The sequence below is a fragment of the Melanostigma gelatinosum genome (assembly GCF_949748355.1).
Source record: "Melanostigma gelatinosum genome assembly, chromosome: 9".
Lineage (NCBI taxonomy): Eukaryota > Metazoa > Chordata > Actinopteri > Perciformes > Zoarcidae > Melanostigma > Melanostigma gelatinosum.
The window spans coordinates 25,926,047-25,945,834 of NC_136642.1; the positions used below are offsets into that span (position 1 = coordinate 25,926,047).

Here is a 19,788-nt window from a genome sequence, read left to right on the forward strand (position 1 = left end):
CAAGCCCAAATTACAATGAATGGGAACGAGTGTTGCCCGACCATGTCGAGAGGCAAAAGGGTTTGTAGCTGTTCACAATGGCCGTGCTTGAAGGTGGGCTGAAAAGCCTGTAATCATTGCTCAAATGGGCGCAGAACAGCACACTCTTTCAGTCAGTCTTTCCCTGAAAAATTAACTAACTCTTTTAGTTGCCTAAACATTGCTTCTCCAGCAGGCCGTTCTACTCAACACTACTGCTAGACTACGACTTGATACACCTTAATAACACCGAACCCTAACCAGCCTCACCTTGCACATGTACGTTCCATAGTGGTCCGAGATGGACCAGATATGACTCATACTGATGTCTCCACACTGACATGTCAGCTCAACCCTCAATCACATCTTCTTCTGTTAAACTGTGTCATAATGGTCCATCATTCCTTTCTGTATACCCGTATATAGTTCAAATCAGCTGGCAGTGACTGATCACAGAAAAAGCTGCTGTTGCTTGAGGAAGCATTCGCTATATTTAGCACAGATACTTACACACCCCTACTGTATATCTGCCATCCAAGAACGCTGAAACAAAGGCTTGGGCGCTACATACAACGTGGATGGGAGGACGATGAGGTGTTTTTGTTTCCGGTCTCTCCTCTGGTATATCGTCTCGCTATCATCATGAACCCAGAATGATGAGCCCAGGCGGGCCGACAGCTCCGCTTTGTCTCAGTGAAATGGAAAAGTGTTCTCACAGCCCTGCATGTGGCCCAGTTTATATGGCAGATAGCGACAAGTTAGCAGAGCACATAAGTAGGCTTTATGGCTGATTGGTCTTTTATGGCCTTTGTGGTCCTTCTCATCCTTCAAGCTAATGTCATCAGTAACTACTTCTCTGGATGTAGTTGCATTAGCCTGGGCCTGCCCACTGTGTTGCTGCCTACCTTTTCCATTACTGTATGACAACTCTGAGATAAGATGAATCTCAAATGATCCCTATGGGGCAAAGGGGTCACTGCAGCAGTTTATAGATAGGAAAACAATGCTGTTTATCACCCTATGCTTGCATGTGTGCATGTGTGTGTTGGTATATCATGGTGGAGACAGAGGGGGGTAGTAGTGATTAAAGAGGCTGTCCTACAGGAATCAATATGGTGTAATTGCATCCGTGGCGGGGTTTTCCTGTCTTGGCAGGGTGTTCCCATCCTGGCAACAGAGGAGAGCCAGATGTAGCAGGAAATCCACATGCTGGCATAAACCAATGAGCAACGTGATGCTTTTAATTCTATTTCTATTCTATTCTTATTTTATTTCTCTCACTTGCTTCTTTTATATTGGAAAAGATTAATAAGATGTGTTTTGTGAGAACAGTTTTACTCTCTTTTTGCACATGCTGATTTTTTTGGGTATGTTGATACATTTATAGTTAAGCAGTACATAATGAAGAGGAACTCAACAACAGAACGAGGAAGGCTTCTCTCGGTGTCCATGGCGACAGTGACACTGTCCTTGATGCCTGCAGTGTGATGTTGTCAGTGCTGGCTTCTGTCTGCAGAGCGCAGCAGTAACGTCTCCTTGAGTTTTGGATCTAAACTGCTCAATGTCATCTCAGTTAGAAGTGCCGTGTGCCCGTGCCTTGGTTTCAGTAGTGAAAGTGCACATGATGCATCTGTTTATTCATCGATCCATCCAGCTGTCCCATCATCCATCAGTCCATCCATTTCTAGGCACAATCATGTTGCCAACAAAGCAGCCGATTAGGGTTGGGCTTCAATAGCTTTCACTGAATCAGAATCCAGTTCCTAATCCACTGATCCGATCAAATCCTTTTAGGTAGTGTGTTTGGTGGGTAGGAAGACATATTAGTGAAGACGAGACACTACAGGCAAAAACATTTTTATGAACTGGTCAATTTAGAGATTTGGGGCGATTTAGCTTCAGTAACATCGGCTGCCAAGTGTGGATGCCGTCTCCCCGCCCTTGGTTGAACACAGAAATCAGAGGAGAGGAAAGAAAGAGGAAAGAGGAGACTAGCACAACTGTAAATGACAGTAAAACGCAGAAAAGACTCCTGATTATGTTTCTGTCACTGTATCCATGCATAACGATCATGTCCGCATCACGACACATCTTAGATTCTAAAAATGTCCACAACTCTGATATCTCTACAAAGGTTTGTGCCAATCCATGTTGTTGTTGAGATGTTAAGTTACTTCAGATCAATCCTGATACATGTACATGGAATGATTCATTGATGGAGTGAATATGTTGGGGAGTGACCCTCTGTGAGTGTGCAAGCTATAACCAAGCACAGGTGTGTTTTACAACTCTAGAGAAGAGCAATGAAGCTAACAGAGGGTATCATATTCCAAACAATACTCAGCAAAGAGGCTTTTGATGAAGAAGGGCCTCACAACACGAGAACTAAACAAGCTGTTACTGTCATTCACGGAAGAAACCGCTCGATGAGAAATGATTTGCCAGAAGCAGCGGAGTGTCTAAAAGAAGCTTTGAATCTCTGTTGATACTGGTGCTTACCTCCCTTTGTGTGGGGCGAGTGGGTCATTAACACTTTTGTAGCTACAGGGAAAATGTTGTTTTTACAAAAGGCTGAACAATAACAAAGATGTATTGAAGTAGAAGATGTTGTTGGATAAAAATACGTTGTGAATTTTGGAAATGATTCTATATTTCTATTTTCAATACATTTTGACTTGTGAAGAAGACAGTTACAGAGACGAGGACGCAGCACCTGCTCTGTGTCGAGAGAGAGCAGGAAGAGGAGGTGGACTGTAACGCGATGCTTCTGTAAGACTGAGAGTGATCATAGAGCGTTTCTCTTTTTTTTTCTTTTGGCAGAAAAGCGCTGGTATGGTGCTAGGGAGCGCAACACCTTTCTGAAAAGTTTCTACAAGAAGTCGTTTGTACTTTTTTCAATTGCACCCCTCATGGATTATGATGGGGGTTCCAATCACGAAAATTCTAGTTTGACGGAGGCCAGATCAAATCACATTCATCACATCAGTAAAAATGTTTTTACAACATCAGTCGTGACATTTCACGAGATCATTGGTGAAATTATTACATAATTAGGTTTTTGTTAATTTGCGATCAGGTGAAATGCATATTCTATAACGTTTACAGGAAATCATTACATTATTGGTTGCTACATGGCTTTTGTCCCCAATTGCACACGCCATGCCCAATTAACTGGTCTTTAGTCTGAAATGTGTCCCCAAATGTAGCCTAAGTCAGAACCACACACACACACATATGGCAGGATATCCATGCACACCAATAGGCTATCATTTACAGCTGACACGAGACTACCATGCACTGTCCTGTGGTGGAAGACGTATTTAGATCCTTTACATAAGTGAAAGTATTGGTACCACGGTTTAAAACACTCTGTTACAAGTAAAAGCCTGCATTCCTAATCTTAAAATACAGAAGATTATCAGAAAAATGTACTGTCAAATATATATAGTGCAGTGAAGTACAGTAGAATGGAAATACTCAAATGAAGTATAAGTCACTTAAAATAGCACTCAAGTATAGTACTTGAGTAAATGTACTTGCTGTTCCTGACTAGACATCATGGATGTCTAGTCAGACTGTTGTTTGCAGCTGTTGTTTGAAAACAGAATATATTTGGTTCAGGTATTCCCATCGGTTTATTTTGCAAAATGCCGGATTTCAGAAGCTTGTCACTCTTCATACAGTGTATTACTTCTGTTGTCCCCAGTATTCCGTCTCTTTCCTACTTTTGAAGACCCTTTGTGACTTCTGTATCATTCTGCCATGTCCCTTTGCCGCTGTGTGCAGAGCTTGGATCACAACATTGGAACACAATTAGACAAATAACTGGTATGTTGCATTCTTGATATGTTTGTAGTAATTGATGATGTCTTATCAGCACAAGCAGGAATATCATATTTTTATGGTTGACACAATAACAAAAATGTCATCTTTGTTACTATATATTTTACACTATAATTGTAATCAACCCCACTATCAATAATTGTTGCTTTTGACAAGTTTCCATACCAGCGTCACAGAGAAGGGAGCCTGTGTGGTGGGAAACGCTCTGTTGTGTCCAATGAAACCTGGCCCATGTTGAAGAACAATCCAACCCGCTGTAAGATGACTCCTCCTTATGTATTAGAGTAATTAGAAGTTCTTCCTGCAGGAGGCCCATGCCTAAATATTTAATCTGGAGGGAGCCGTGGCAAAACATGTCATGCCACCTGCGTCTTTTGTGTCCGACAGTCCGTCGTGGAGGAGCAGCTGGTAAGGTGCTTTGTGTCTGGAAAAGGACGGGGACGTGTGGAGGGCTTGACGTGTTCTCGGTGGGCTTGTAGGAGACAATCTGTAGCATGTCGGCACAATTGTATGGATGTGTAGATGTGATAAGGCGGAAGTGTGTGAATGTGGCGCCGGCGGTGTGTGTGTGTACAAACATAGCCGACAGAGGCTGAAACTGTTTTGATCAGAGAAAAGAGAGATGGAGATGAAAAGGCTCTCATCCTAGCAGAGAGGTAGCAGCAAGGCTCTATTGGGAGGGAAGAGACCGAGACTGACAGAGAGATTAAAAACAGGCAAGATCTGGAAGACGCGGGCAGAGACAGTTTTTGGCTGAGCAAATAATTGCAGATGGATTTCTTTCTTTAATGCTCTTTAACGCTTTTTATCTTCTCCTTCTTTTCTCTTCCTCATTCTATTTTGACAGATATGTGTCACAAAGATGTCCACACGCAGCTGCCAGGGATCGGACTCGGTCATCAAGCCCCTGGACACCATCCCTGAGGACAAGAAGGTGAGGGTGCAGCGCACGCAGAGCGGCTTTGACCCGTTCGAGAAGCCTGCCAGCCAGGTGAAGAGGGTCCACTCTGAGAACAATGCCTGTATCAACGCCAAGGGCTCATCCACCGGCAAGGAGTCGCCCAAACTGCGCCGCCACTCCAGCCCTAGCTCTGTAAGTACACCCTTCACATACACCAGTTAGCCTTATCTCTGTTTGTGACCCTCACTGAATTTTTGTAACTGTACACTTGGTAGTCACAATCCAAAATCCTACATCAGTCAGAGTAGCAAGACAATATCCTGGTTACAAATTATAGTAAAGACAATGAAGCCAAATCAAGTCCAATTGTATTCATGTTGCCAAATATCAAACCACAAATTTGCCTCAAGAGGATTTACAGCAGGATGTACAGCATTTGACATCTTCTGTCCTGAGACCATCAATTCAGATAATGAAACACTCCCTAAAAGGAAAAAGCAACTGGGCTCAGGTAAAGTAACCTGTGATCCCTTTCCCCGGATTGACAGACATGCAATGGATGTTGTGTGTACAGAATAGACCAACATCGTAAAATTACAGTATGAACCATCAGGATGACAGAATGATAGATTGCACACATATAGAGTGGATCTGGAGGTGATGCCAAACAGATAGAACCTGAGTCATACGACCTCTCCACCAGGGAGACCTGTAAGAGGATCATAGACTGTGAATAAGAAGAGGACCTAGTCACTGCGATGTCACCCATTGGTTTGTGGACTGCCAATTTGAAGCCTTGAGTTCGGTATTTTAGCTGTCGCCATCTTGGTTTTTGGCTGTCGCCACCTTGAAGTTGTGGCAGGATCAGAACCCCAACGCTGTTTTTTTTGCCGGCTTAATGCCAGTTGCTGCAGCTAACCGCTACCTAAAGGTCCATCTCCAGTTAACGCCGCCCCCTCTCCTCGGAGCTAAGTGGTCTCCTGGTGGTGGGAAGGACGAAACTACAAAATTTGAGTAATTTTCTCATTTCTGCCATTGAAAGTGATTGAAAAACCCTCCAGGCAGCTCTACAGACAGGACGCTACAGTGACGCACTATTGCCCCTCGAGGTGCAAGTGGTATTAAAAACAGATTTTTGCATTCATATACAGTGGTACAAGATTTTGGTATTGGAAGCGTTCTGGTTGTCGTTTGTAGTCCGAATGGTATTGACCCAATATGTCCGAGTAGATTTGGTTGAATGCAGGTTAACAGTTTGTGTGAAGAGCAAAAGAGCCAGAACCCATTGGCCAAATCCTCATCTGAGGACGATTGTCTATTTTAATGGTTTCAAATTAGCTTGTTAACTGGCTAGTAGTGAAATGATCCAGTTGTACATGTCTCTCAATCCAGTCTTGCATCTTAAATTGCTAATTGGACTGTAATCAATGAGCATTGCATGACACTGTGACAAGTGCTCTGTAAGGGACACAGAGTCACAGTGTCTGGCTGTTCTTCACCATGAAATATCACAATATGTAACCCCCAAAAAATAAAAGCAGAGATAACACAAACAATCACATGAAAAGCCACCACCACCACCAATGGTGCTAATGATACAGTATCTGGTGGGTAGTCACCTCTGTTTAAGTTGATAAACAGTGGGTGAGAAAGCAGTCAAGAGTTGTGCCAGCGTTACCACGGAAACACAGCTTGTAGTTCTGAGAGAGGATGGGGTAGAGGTGGTAATTCTTTAGTTTTGCTCATAATTAGTCACTCTCATTTTTGTGGAACGTTTTTAACTCGTTAGACTAGTTTGATAGTAACTCAATAGAATATTAAGTCAGGTGTAGAGCAGAGCTTCCCTTCAAAATAGTTCGTCAAGTATTAACATGTAATCACAAAGAAGCAAGGAAGTGTTGAATCAGTAAACTGGGCCTTGATCATGAATTGATTCTAATGTTGCATTTTACTGTAATTTCATGGTAATGTTATTGGCAGTACCGTGTTTTTCATGGTGGTAGCCAAGTTGACGCAGTCACTGTGACATCACTAATTGATTTGTAAACTACGGTTTTGAAGCCTTGACGTCGACATTTTGGCCGTCCCTATCTTGGTTTTTCGCAACCAGATAACGAGAGGCTGGACTTAAGTAACACAGACCGCTGAATAATCTTTAGGCGACCAAAATGTGACAATTAACTTTCATGAACTAAAAACACACGATGAAAGGGTAAAAGATGTAATGCAAAACACAGACAACTCCCAAACTGGACAACACCATGATAGTGACCTGTCAATCACAAGGTAGCCCCGCCCTAAACACACCCTGCTTTATGGTCCATTTGATTCTAAATGGACCATAATTTACTAAATGAACATCATGCTGTATTGAAGAAGACTTGAAACTAGAGATTGAGACCATAAACACATGTTTACAATGTTTACTGAGGGAATACATCAAGAGAGAAGTAGAGTCATTTTCTCATAGACTTCTACACAAGCAGAGGAGTTGCCCCCTGGTGGACATTGGAGAGAATGCAAGTTTAAGGCACTTACATTACAGTCATTTAGCAGACGCTTTTATCCAAAGCGACTTACAATCAGTGTATTCAACATAGGTATTCAAGAGAACTACTATCACCAGAAGTCATAATTGCATCTCCTTTTTTAAACAAGCATCTAAGAGCCTAAACCAGAGCAAAAGTACAGTGCAGAAACAAACTAATACAAATACAATAAGTGCAACAAACTAATATGAATACAATGAGTGCTGAGTGGAAGGCTCAGGGTAGTACTTCTTGAAGAGGTGAGTTTTCAGCCTGCGTCGAAAGATGGGCAGCGACTCTGGTGTCCTGACGTCAGTGGGGAGTTCATTCCACCACTGTGGGGCCAGGACAGAAAAAAAACGTGACCGGGTCGATCGGCCACAGGGACCTCTGAGCGACGGGGGAACCAATCGCCCCGAGGCAGCAGAGCGAAGTGGTCGGGCGGGGGTGTACGGCGGGGGAGTAGGGTTTGACCATGGCCTGGAGGTAGGAAGGAGGTGATCCTTTCACTGCCCTGGAGGCTAGCACCAGAGTCTTAAACTGGATGGGAGCTCTTAGAGCCAGTGTAGAGAACGGAGAAGGGAAGTTCTGTGGGAGAACTTGGGGGCGATTGAACACCACGCGAACTGCAGCTTTCTGGACAAGCTCCAGTGGTCTGATGGCCGACGCCAGGGCTCCGGCAAGTAGTGAGTTGCAGTAGTCCAAGCGGGAGATGACAAGAGCCTGGATGTACACCTGCGCCGTCTCGTCAGTGAGGAAGAGGCGAATCCTCCTGATGTTGTAGCGTGTAACCGATGCAATGTTTGCTGAGAATGACAGTTGGTAATCCGGGGTCACACCCAGATTCCTCGCAGTCCGGTATCATCAATGGTGATGGACAGGTCTCGGTGCGGGCAACCCTTCCCCGGGAGGAACAGTAGCTCAGTTTTGTCCAGGTTGAGTGTCACCATTCGAGATGTCAGCCAAGCACGCAGCGATGTTGAGTGTCACCGGGGAAATGACAAGACCAGCTGGGTGTCATTGGCTTAACAATGGTCAGAGAAGTCACGCGAGCAAATAACAGAACCCAGAGATGTTGTGTCGAGCGAGAAGAGAAGGGGTCCCAGGACTGAACCTTGTGGAACATGCGGAGTCAGCATGCATGGGTCCAACACGGCCCCCCTCCATTTCACCTGGTAGGATCGACCTGTCAGGTAGGATGCAAACAGGGTGAGTGCAGAGCCTGAGACGCCCTTCCCCTCGAGGGTGGAGACGAGGATCTGGTGGTTCACCGTGTCAAATGCCGCAGACAAGTCCGGGAGAATCAGGACAGAGGAGAGAGAGTTCGCTCTCGCAGCCTGAAGCAACTCTGTCACCGCAAGGAGGGCTGTCTCTGTCGAGTAACCCACTTTGAACCCGAACTGGTGGGGGTCCAAGAGGCTGTTCTGGTGGAGATAGGAAGATAGTTGGTTAAAGACAGCACGTTCAAGTGTTTTGGATAGAAAGGGTAAAAGAGAAACCGGTCTGAAGTTCTTGACATCAGAAGGGTCAAGTGTTGGTTTCTTCAGAAGGGGGGTGACTCTGGCAGTCTTGAAAGCCGTGGGAAAGCATCCTGAAACAAGAGCTGTGTTGATGAGGTGGGTGAGGAAAGGAAGGAGTTCAGTCGAAATAGACTGAAGAAGAGGGGAGGGGATCGGGTCAAGGGAGCACGTGGTGGGGCGGTTAGATGTAACGAGGTTCTCATTACATCTAGGACCTCGTTAGGGGAGAGGGGACAGGGAGGAAGGAGGATCTGATATCGTTTACCTTCTTGTTAAAGAAGTTGGCGAAATCATCAGGGAGAAGGGAGGAAGTAGGAGGAGGGGGGGGGTTGGAGGAGTGAAGAGAAAGTTTCGAAGAGTTTTTTAGGATTAGAAGCAGAGGTTAGGATTTTAGAGCGGAAGAAAGCAGCTTTGGCAGTAGATAGAGAGGAGGAAAAAGTGGAAATAAGAGATTGGAAGTTAAGAAGGTCCTCCGGGAGTTTGCCTTTTCTCCATTTACGTTCAGCCTCTCTTAGGCTCCGTCTATTAGTATGCACTGAGTCCGACAGCCATGGGGCAGGTTGGCGGCCCACCACTGCTTAATATCAGTGAAAGGCAGATTTTTTTCTAAAACAGGTTTTAACATCAAACCCGTAAGACTTCAACAGTAGCATGCACTTGTTTTGCTTTCACATAGCTTTGGCTTTTCATATTCTGTCAAAGCACCAATTACCTTTTAATTTCCCAGGTGTTTTGTTTTGGCAGCCAAGCTCTGTTTCTTTTCTCCATCTGAAACTCATTTTCTGGCCTGTATTCCCTCACATGGTTAATTAAAGGCTGTGTACAAACACCATCATCTTCTTAATCATGTAAATGCGATTTTCAGGTTTTTATACGTGTGGTTCCTTTTTTAATTCCTACTCCAAATGTGAAATGCCGAATGAATCTGCACACAAATAAGATTTAATAAGTGTGATATGAGGCTTGACTGATTGCCTGCCAGCATCGCTGCAAGACACTAATGAATTGTTTCAGCTGGGATTATGAAAACGTCGAAATCAACCCTTTTTGTTTAGGTAGCCTGAGCCACACAACCCTCGTATTTAACACACAGCCTCTTAGATTGTCAGTGTAGTGGATCAGACATGGCCTGTAATTGAAGATAATCGGTTTTAATCAGCATTGACACTCTATGTCAGGGGTCGGCAACCTTTTCTATCCAAAGAGCCATTTTGCCCTATTTTTGTTAGGGTGCGAGGATGCGAGGATTCGGCAGGCTGCAGGGAGATTTCGGCTTCAAGCTTCCTACTGCGAACGCGCATCAGAAAAACGGAACTGGATCCGGTTTCAAAATTAAACAATATTTAATGTACTACACAAAGTTCACTTACAAGCTGAATTAACTATCAATAGTAATGTTCTCGAGAACAGAGACCACACGCACGCATCTCACTCACAGGTCTGAATTCAGGTACTGAAAAACGAGAGCGGATGTGGTCTGAGGAATTCTCTCCAGAACAGTCTCTTATATGCCCCGACAGTTGGAAATGTCCGACAGTCATAAAACATCTGAATGACCCTCCGTGGCGATTAGTGATTGGCTCCATTTGACTTCTGTCCCCTCCCATTATCGATCCTTTAGCGAAACATCTTCTCTCCTCGCAAAACATCTGTCTTGACTCCACCTCTGGTCAGCTTGTCCTCCCCACTGACCACATCCTCCATTCGGAGCATGTCTCATTCAGAATCCCTGTCTGACCCTCAAACTATTCTTACTGTGTTTTAATACCTTTCGTGACTATACTTTTATGATTTAATACATTCAATTAGTTAATATACTGTAACACACAATATCTTCTATAAGCAAGCATATTGTAAACATATTGTGACTAACATATTATTGTGACACTTCTACTCATCAATAGGGGGGTTATTTAATCCTACTTATAATGTGTTTAATACTGAAATTCTCCACATTTTCCACCAAATAAAATTCATCTGGAGCCGCAAAAGCTATTTGATATCACAGCTTATACAGTGTTATATGTAGTTATATTATATATACAAAAACTATAGTTTGTTGTATTTATGAAAATATAGAACAAGAATAAAGACAATTCTTCACATTTTTTTGCAATTTTACCTGATATCAGAATCAGAACCATTCATTGCCATAGTATGTTGAACATACAAGAAATTTGGCGTGACGGGAGGTGCAAACATTTAACAATCAACAACAATCAGTGCAAGTAGAAACATATTAAAATTTACAAGAGATATAAAATAAAGTAAGATATTAAATAAATGAAATGTAAAATTAATTGAAATATAAAATAAAGTGCACAAACGAACAGATAACAGGACTATACTATAAACAACGAACAGATGACAGGACTATGAACAAATGAGATGTAAGTGTAGTGTAAAAGTGTCGAGTGTAATAGAAGGGATGCAGGGGAGTGACCGGTGGGAATTTGTCCTGGGGATGACAGAGTCAGTGGGGGTCCCGGGCTCTGTGAGCCCGACTGCGGATGGAAAGAAAAAAAGCTGTTTTTGTGGCGTGAGGTCTTGGTCCTGATGGACCTCAGCCTCCTGCCAGATGGAAGGGGCACGAACAGTTTTTGTCCAGGGTGAGAGGGGTCGGCTACAATCTTTCTTGCTCGCTTCAGGCATATATATAACAATATCAAACTCTTATGAAGAGGAGAGTTTTCTGTGGCAGCTGAGAAATCGCTCTTTGTCGCTCATCTCCAGCGTGACACTTTTCAGCAAACACTGTGTGCTTGTTCTGGAAGCATACAGGTAAACCAGCATCGTTGGCAGTGAAAGCAAATGAATACGTCCACGCAGAGTCAAACTCTCTATTTTGCTCAGTGACTTTTCTTTATTTGGATTTATCCATTGATAGTTTACAGAGGGCGGGGGTCTGAAAATCATGATCAGCCACCTGCAGGGAAAAGCGCTTGACAGGGGTAGAGGATTTAACTGCCTGTGGGAACAATTAACATATAAGATTCTGTTCATTCTTGCTGATAAATTATATTCTCTTTTTGGAGAACGTCATGCGAGATAACTTCTTCGATTTGCGCAATTTCCCTGCTCTTCTTTCTATTTCCTCGTCTCAGCCCCGTGTGTCACGGTGTGTAAACCTCGCTCGAATCAGGAAACTTGTCAGAATACTCATATTTGATTGGCTAAGCTGCAACACGTGATGTGATTTGCAATGCATTGGTCGGCGTGTTTCCTGCACCGCCGAACAAGTGCCTTAACGGCTGAATAAGAGGCGCCGGTCCGAGTTTAAACTCGGTGCCCAATATGTATAATTCCGAATTATCTATCGGTTTTCAGTTCCTCGGTCCGGATCCGTTGCGCCAGTTGGGGACCTCAGGGAGCCGCAACAGAGAGGCTAAAGAGCCGCATGCGGCACTCACGTCAGTTGGCAAAGTTAGAAGATTCCTAGGAGAAACCCTCCTTCCACCATTGTACATGCCAATTTTTTATGCCTCGGCACAGGTGATAGCTGTGGCTTGGTTTTTCTGGTTGTTTGTCGATTCACAAAAGATATTGCGATCATGATGTTACAGAGCAAACACGCCACTAAAGTTTTGCAGCTAAGTACAATTTTCTAAAAAGACACATTTTCAGACTGGTAGTTACAGATCCTGATCGACGAGGTGCTGAGGTAATCCTCAAAACTCCAGGCAGGGAATTAAAATTCCACATGGTCCTGATATGGCTGCTTGAGTTAAGGCAACTTTTAACAGTTTCAAGACTTTGGCTTGATTTTGTTCCTTAAGTAAAGAACTCACTTCAGAACACAAACAGCACTGGAGTCTAGAGGCGGATAGACATTACACTACATTATTACATTACAGTCATCTAGCAGACGTTTTTATCCAAAGCGACTTACAATTCAGATTCTATCACATTCATACACCGTAGGCACAGCTACGGGAGCAATTTTTAAATAGAGACCCTTCTTTTCAAGCGCAGTCGTTTGGACCGGATCAAAGTTCCATTGACAGCTTTCACACCAGCTAAGTAGTGGTGGGCGATATGCAGAAAACTATATATCACAATATTTTTAATCACATACCTTGATATCGATATTGCTAAGATATTGTAGGGTTGACTATTGGTGGTTTCACAAAATATTTACAACATCAGATTTTTGATTTTTGACATATTGCAGATAATTATCTGCAATATGAGTAAGCAAGCAAAAGTTTATTCATAGAGCACCTCTCACTAACACCAGTCCCAACGTGCTAGACCAAAAAAAAAATAGTAAGTAGATAATGGCAAACAAAAGAAAAGCTAGACCAGTCTGGTAAGTCCAGAAAAGTATAACACTTCACTGCAGCCTTTAAATCTGGGAAAAGATAACACTTACCATATCGCGTGTTTTAGCGCCGCCGTTTTTGTGACGGGCAGAGGCCTGTTGAATCGTGTTATTTGGGTTTTATGTTATTCTACCTGCTTTGTTGTCATATAAATATATGTGACTGGTTCTTGTGAGTTTGTTCTTGTCATTGTGTTAATTACGTTGATTTTGACTCTCTGCATTGTCCGTTAATGACGCAGCAGCCCATCATGCTGGTGTCATGAGGTTATTAGGAGGTGGTTCAACTGTAGTAGGACAGCACTGAAGGCCCAGGTATGAAATACACGGCCCGCCACTGGAGAGCACCTTCAACTCATGGTCATGAAGAATACATACCACATCAGTGCAGTCACGTAAAGCTTCCAGTAAGTTGGAAGTTTTAGAGTTGCGCTTGTTTCCCCTTTTCATATCAACTCATTCCCCCCGAGCTGTAGTTGTTACCTCTTTCTCTCTGAACCGTCGACAAAGGAAAGTGTCTAAAAGTTCCAAACTGACGACTAAATGAAAAGTAGTCTTCAGAGTTCTTACATACTCTCTCTCCTCCTCCTCACTGACATTACACCTCCCAGATGATCCAGTGGGGAGCTTCCACATTGTAATATATCTTGAAGACTTGTAACGTCTCCTACAAAATCCTCAGAGACTTTTCTTTTCTGGGTTACTGAATTAATTCTTTCATATTTCCTTCCTTCTTTTTTTCTTTAGCCTACAAGCCCCAAGTTTGGAAAGGCTGATTCCTATGAGAAGCTGGAGAAACTGGGAGAGGGTTCATATGCTACAGTTTACAAAGGAAAGAGCAAGTAAGTAGAGTGTGCATATCCAATCATGCCTTCTCCTCTCTCTTTTTTATAGTTCATAACTCATGCAGGCAGTGAATATTCCATTATATTATAGAGGAGCAGTGCTGCAACTGAGTGAATTCATTAAATATAACAGCAATAACAGTTACACTGTGTAGTTTTTATGTAAATAATTTGTCTCCTGTCTGTAGAGCTGCAAATCCCACACATGCAATGTCACTTATTTTATTCTAATCACTAAAGGACGGATGTTTTTGTTCATCGATTCAATAGTTATTTCCTTTTTTTATGGGTTGGTGCTTTCCTCCCAGGTTCTGCTAATTGAATTCTAGAAAATGAAAAGTCCATACAGTGTAAATGTGTGAAACTCCACGAACTCTAATCTTCTCAGTAATTATGTTATTTCACTACAACAGTTTTGATTGGTGATTGGTGAGCTTCATTGAGTTGTAATCCTGTGGCCTTGTACCCGGGTCTCACTCCACTGCTGCTAAATTACATTTCATTCACTGAACAGTCTTCGCTGGTCTCCGGCTTCACTGGTTTTAATAGATTATTTTTTCATGTCACAAAAAAAAAAACAAGGAGACAGGATTACCATACTTTGTTGTCTTCTGTCTTCTTGCCAGGGTGAATGGGAAACTGGTGGCTCTGAAGGTGATTCGTCTGCAAGAGGAGGAAGGGACGCCCTTCACGGCCATACGAGAAGGTAAGAGGTGCAGGAGTGTTACTCTGCTCAAATGTTATTGGAGTAAAAATAAACAGTCTGGTGTTCAATTTTCTTGTCAAATAAGTACAAATAAACTCCTTGGCAACGATCTGAAATGTGAAGACGAATAAGTGCTTTAAACTTGCAAACCCTTCCGCTGTGTGTTTTCAGTTAAAAAAACAAAACAAGATGGCGACGGACAATAAACAAGATGGTCAAAATGCCGAACTCACAAATGTTTGTCCACAAACCAGTGTGGGATGTCACAGTGATTACATCCGCTTCATATATAGTCAATTATTGTATCAAAGCAAAATATTCCTTGAGCAAGACTCTTAAGTGGTTATACTGACACTTACTTCACAGTAAGTGGTTGTACTGTGAAGCCTGCTGTAGTAGCAGTTTTAAAGTTGTGTGCACTATTTTGAGAAATGTCTATCGACAATGTTGAATATCTCTTGAATATAAGATGCTGATATCCATGTCACTATTACTATCACTATAGATGTGAAAAGTGGCCACCTCAATAATTCATAGTAAGGTCAGTAATAATCTAATATTTAGATATATAATATTTACCAGTTGTCTTTTTATATGCATAACGGCAGCACAGAGCATGTCCTGCCTCGGTGTGTACTGTCAGTCTGTATGTGAAGCACTTGAGGCTCTTCACTTTACTGGCTACTGGACTTTAAGAAGAAACACACTCACCTCCACACACGCATGACTCCCATTTGAATTTAGATGAGGAAACGATTGTGTCTGTTTGATCTGTGTATAATCCAGGCCTGATGAAGTGAGAGTCATCCCGGCCTCCACACACATACACACACACACACACAGTCCAAACTCCCCCTGTGAGCGGATCAGAAAGCCGCTTTGAAATTGAACTAAATCAGCAATTACTGAGCAGGAAGCTCCGAGCGCTGGCATGTGAGCAGCATTACAGACTGCTGCTGAATAAAGTAATATATCCAGAGTACAGGAGAGTTGTGTGTGTGTGTGTGTGTCCGTGCTTATTAAAACTGCACACACTCGTGCCCATTACTAGAGATGTGGTGAGTACGAGGGAGGGGTTTGGATCTTCAAACGGGTGACAGGATCTTTGAGGTACTGTAGCGCTAACCTCCTGCTTACTGCCATATCAGATTCTCAACAACCTTTAGGTAGTCATACAGGATGAATGCATTCATGAGGCCCCATCACTCGCCGGCTCTCTGAGGATCTGTTTCAATGTGCCCTTGGAAAAGAACTTTGTGTTTGCTAAATGTATCACATTGGCAACTTTGTGAAAATCCCATTCCTGCCTCGTAATAAAAACTGCACCCATTACATTTCTCTCATTCTGCCCGAATGGAACTGTTCCCTGTATTACCTTTACTGTGGGTGGAGGACACATTCTGTCATCTGTTTGTTTGCCTGCAAATTTGGTTCTGTAATGACCACAGAGAGCTTAGCAGCTCTGCTTGGCCACAGACAACTTTTCAAGTGGTGACATTGTTGGTGCCGCTGTCGCAAAAACTACGTGATAACAGAACAGCTTCATAGATGCTCATTTTAGAAAGGCCACCAAAAGAAAACGTGTTCTTTCTTTCTGTTATAAAGTAGACGATGTATCACAGATTAGCGTTAGTGTTAGCTAGCAGAGCTAGCAACATGGTGCTTTCGCTAACAGCCACAAGCCAATATAGATGTTTGTGTTGATGTTTCTTTCTGTTTGTGCGTTTCCTATGTGCTTTATAATTAATTCTCAAAGGATGACATGACACCCTTTAAGAATTACAAATTGAAGTGAACTTCTGTGAAACATAATGATATAGAATTGTAATAAAAAGGGACGTGATTTCTACAAAAACAGAAGTCCCTGCCATCCTAATGTAAATAACCACAGTGTATTAGCAGCTCAAGTATTTTCAAGTCCAAATCATCACAAGGCCAAGGATGAGGTTTTTGTTTAATGGCAACTGACTGCAGCTCTCAAATGTCTCTTGGTTTGGGGTTCTAACGGTAAAGCCTTTGTAAGAACCTGTGAATAGTCAAGTAGTCACAGGTCATTACGTTTTACACGAGTTCAAATGTGTAGGCCTGGTAATAAAACATTCAAGTCTTTCAACTCTCAAGTCAAGGTTTTTAGCTGTGTAGAAGTTTCTCACGCAAATCTGACCCTCGCAAATTCTGTTAACCTTTGCTTTTGTATGTCTTTTCCTATTATTTGAAAAATCCTCCCTGTTCTCAACATTTGACTCAGATGAAGTAAATCTCATGTGAATGTATTAATAAATCTGAGCCAGAATGTGCTGATCACACCAAGCCTCGCCAGTAAGACTCTCTAAGCTTTGCCGGTAATGTAACCATCTCCCCAACACATCATCTCACTGCTCCACTCATTACCAATGTCCATTGCATCATAAATGTGTTGACAAATGAGTGTGAGCTGTAATCCACCCTGTGTTATCTTTCTCTGTTTGGATCGTTTCTTAATCCCCTCTAACTATGTAGCGAGGCGTACGGAGGGGCCGTGTTGCATTCTAATGATGCAGCTGATGAAGGATACAGATCACAGCAGTTCCTCTGGTATCTCAATATGTGCCTCACATTACCTCTCTGTCCGTTCCATCTCTGCAGCATCTCTTCTGAAAGGCCTGAAGCATTCCAACATCGTGCTCCTCCATGACATCATCCACACCAAGGAAACCCTGACCCTGGTCTTCGAATATGTGGTGAGTCTGCACGTTGCCGCACTGAGATCACCCACTCGTACCCTTTATGGGTGGACAGTAGCGGTCTGAAATTAGGTTTGTTCTAAATGAAGGGAACAGGGGTCAAGGCTTGTGTTGTTGTCTGATCTCCGATTGAATTTCAGTTTTTAATACTCTGCCCACAGAAAGATGAGCAGTTGGTATTTTCATTGGCATACTGCACTTGAAGATATAACAGCCTGAGCTTATTCCACCATAGGATGGAAGTGAGATGCAGTACAGCTCAATACAGGAAACCAGACAGACATTTTAATGGAAGGTTACTGTTTTACAGCAAAGTATTCTTCTCTATGGACTTACTTATGGCTTATAGGAACGCTTCCTACTAGAACTACTGTTGACAGCAGTTTAGAGATGGTAACAACTAAAATATACCAGGGATAGAGGTGGCCACTACTGGAGCTAATCAAGCTAATTTGACACTTAAAGGTGTATTTGTAATTTGATGAGTGTCAGAAGCACAATCAAATACTGATCCTCAGTTTAGTTTAAAGATCGACCCGTAACTGGGGTTTTTAAATGGAAACGCTCACTTAGCCGTCATCAAAGCAGTGACGTAGGTTAACAAAGCAAGCTAATCAATAATGTGAATGCCAGCAGTAGCTCAGTTAACATTAGCTGTGCTCAGTTTGAAAATAACTTTAAGAGTAAGTTCGGAAAGAGATGATATGTATATATTTTGAACTATGATGCCACGTCTCATCAGAGAGCATAACAACCTCCCATAGTTCAGAGTTTTTAGTGTAGGTGAACTGTATTTTGTGAGGTTCTGATTTTGTCAATGGAGTCCGGTGGCTTTGAAGAGAGCTATAGAACTTCTTCAGTTCAGAAAAGGCTGTCTGATGGCGAGGTGAAGCTTCTGTGGAAGGCAGCAGCAGAAAAATGTGTTAAAGCAAAACAAAACAAAAAAACAGGCCCACCTATATTCAGTGATATTCTTTTATATTTGATGTGTAATATTTTTACCTTGAACCCAGTTCCTCCATTTCAGAAACATTTGGGTTTGTCTGTAGCCTTTGATGATAACACTAGTCCATATTGGTCTAGCAAGCAAAAAGCAGTATGAAACTTTTTCAAATGTCGTGAAAACTGCAGATGACTTCTTTTTATTCTCTTGAGCTGAAGAGTCTTTCAAAATCCTGTCCAAATCCCTTAAAGTCAGAACAATAATACTGAATTGTTGGCCAGGCCCAGGGGCAGAACATCTTCATCAAATTGTAAGAAATTTTAGCAAAAAACGGTATGCTCAGTAGATATAATAAAAGTGTTTAATAATTCATAATTAAGGATTCATTATTAGTCATAATCATAAGGGTTTTGGGAATGCATAATTAAGATAAACATAAAGTGTTGTAAGATTAGGAGCTAATAAGACATGAAGCTTCTGCCAAAGTTGCAGAAGTGTAACATTTATACTGAAGATTATCATAGAAGGAATTAAGCCATAACTGAGGATTTGAATGTGTTAGCTGCTCAGGGAGAGAGAGATGTGGAGATAGGCGTTTACAGAAGTGCGTAGAGTAGTTAGCCAATAGAAATTGAGATAGACGGGAGGGGAGGAGTCGCGAACGAATATATGGGAGGTTTGATTTTAAAGACTTTTTTTCTCTCTCGCGTGATGGCTCTCAGACGACGGACGTGTTTTTTATACCTGAGGAGCTGAGTTGAGTTTTTTGCAAACGGGGTTTTATTGATTTAATATTTCATAGGAGTATGTACTCCAATGTTTAACTGTAATCATACTTGCATCAGTGGAATTAAATTCCTTATAATTGTAAACCAGTCTTGGTAGATTTCTTATTGCAACGTGTCGACTGCACAAAGCAGCCGGACACGTGCTCTGGCCTCCTTCTCTGGGGGGTGAGTCTCATCCTCCACAAGACTATCTCTACTTACTGACTTACTGATGTTAAAACCCACAAACCAAGCCAGAAATCTCGGTGTAGTTATGGATTCAGACCTCAACCTGAACAGCCATATCAAGACAATTACAAAATCAGCCTACTATCACCTGAAGAATACATCAAGGATTAGAGGATTTATGTCTCAACAGGATTTGGAAAAACTTGTCCATGCATTTATCTTCAGCAGACTGGACTACTGTAACGGTGTGTTTACAGGTCTCTGTAAAAAGTCTGTCAGAAAGCTGCAGCTGATTCAGAACGCTGCAGCTCGAGTCCTCACTAAGACCAGGAGGGTGGATCACATCACTCCAGTTCTGAGGTCTTTGCACTGGCTTCCTGTCCAACAAAGAATTGACTTTAAAATCCTGCTGTTGGTTTACAAAGCACTGAATGGTTTAGGGCCAAAATACATCTCGCCTTGCCTCTATTAGTTGATATTAAAA

At 42.4% G+C, this 19,788-nt stretch overlaps 1 protein-coding gene across 2 annotated transcripts in view; it reads left to right on the plus strand.

The window, feature by feature from the left end:
• The window catches only part of cdk14 (cyclin dependent kinase 14), a 203,506-nt gene that overhangs the window by 49,506 nt on the left and 134,212 nt on the right, over positions 1-19,788 (plus strand). For both annotated transcript variants that reach the window (XM_079275678.1, XM_079275679.1), the window contains 4 exons: positions 4,709-4,954; positions 13,879-13,973; positions 14,603-14,682; positions 17,308-17,402. In XM_079275678.1, the coding sequence (XP_079131804.1) occupies positions 4,709-4,954; positions 13,879-13,973; positions 14,603-14,682; positions 17,308-17,402 (516 nt within the window). The remainder of the gene's footprint in view (positions 1-4,708; positions 4,955-13,878; positions 13,974-14,602; positions 14,683-17,307; positions 17,403-19,788) is intronic.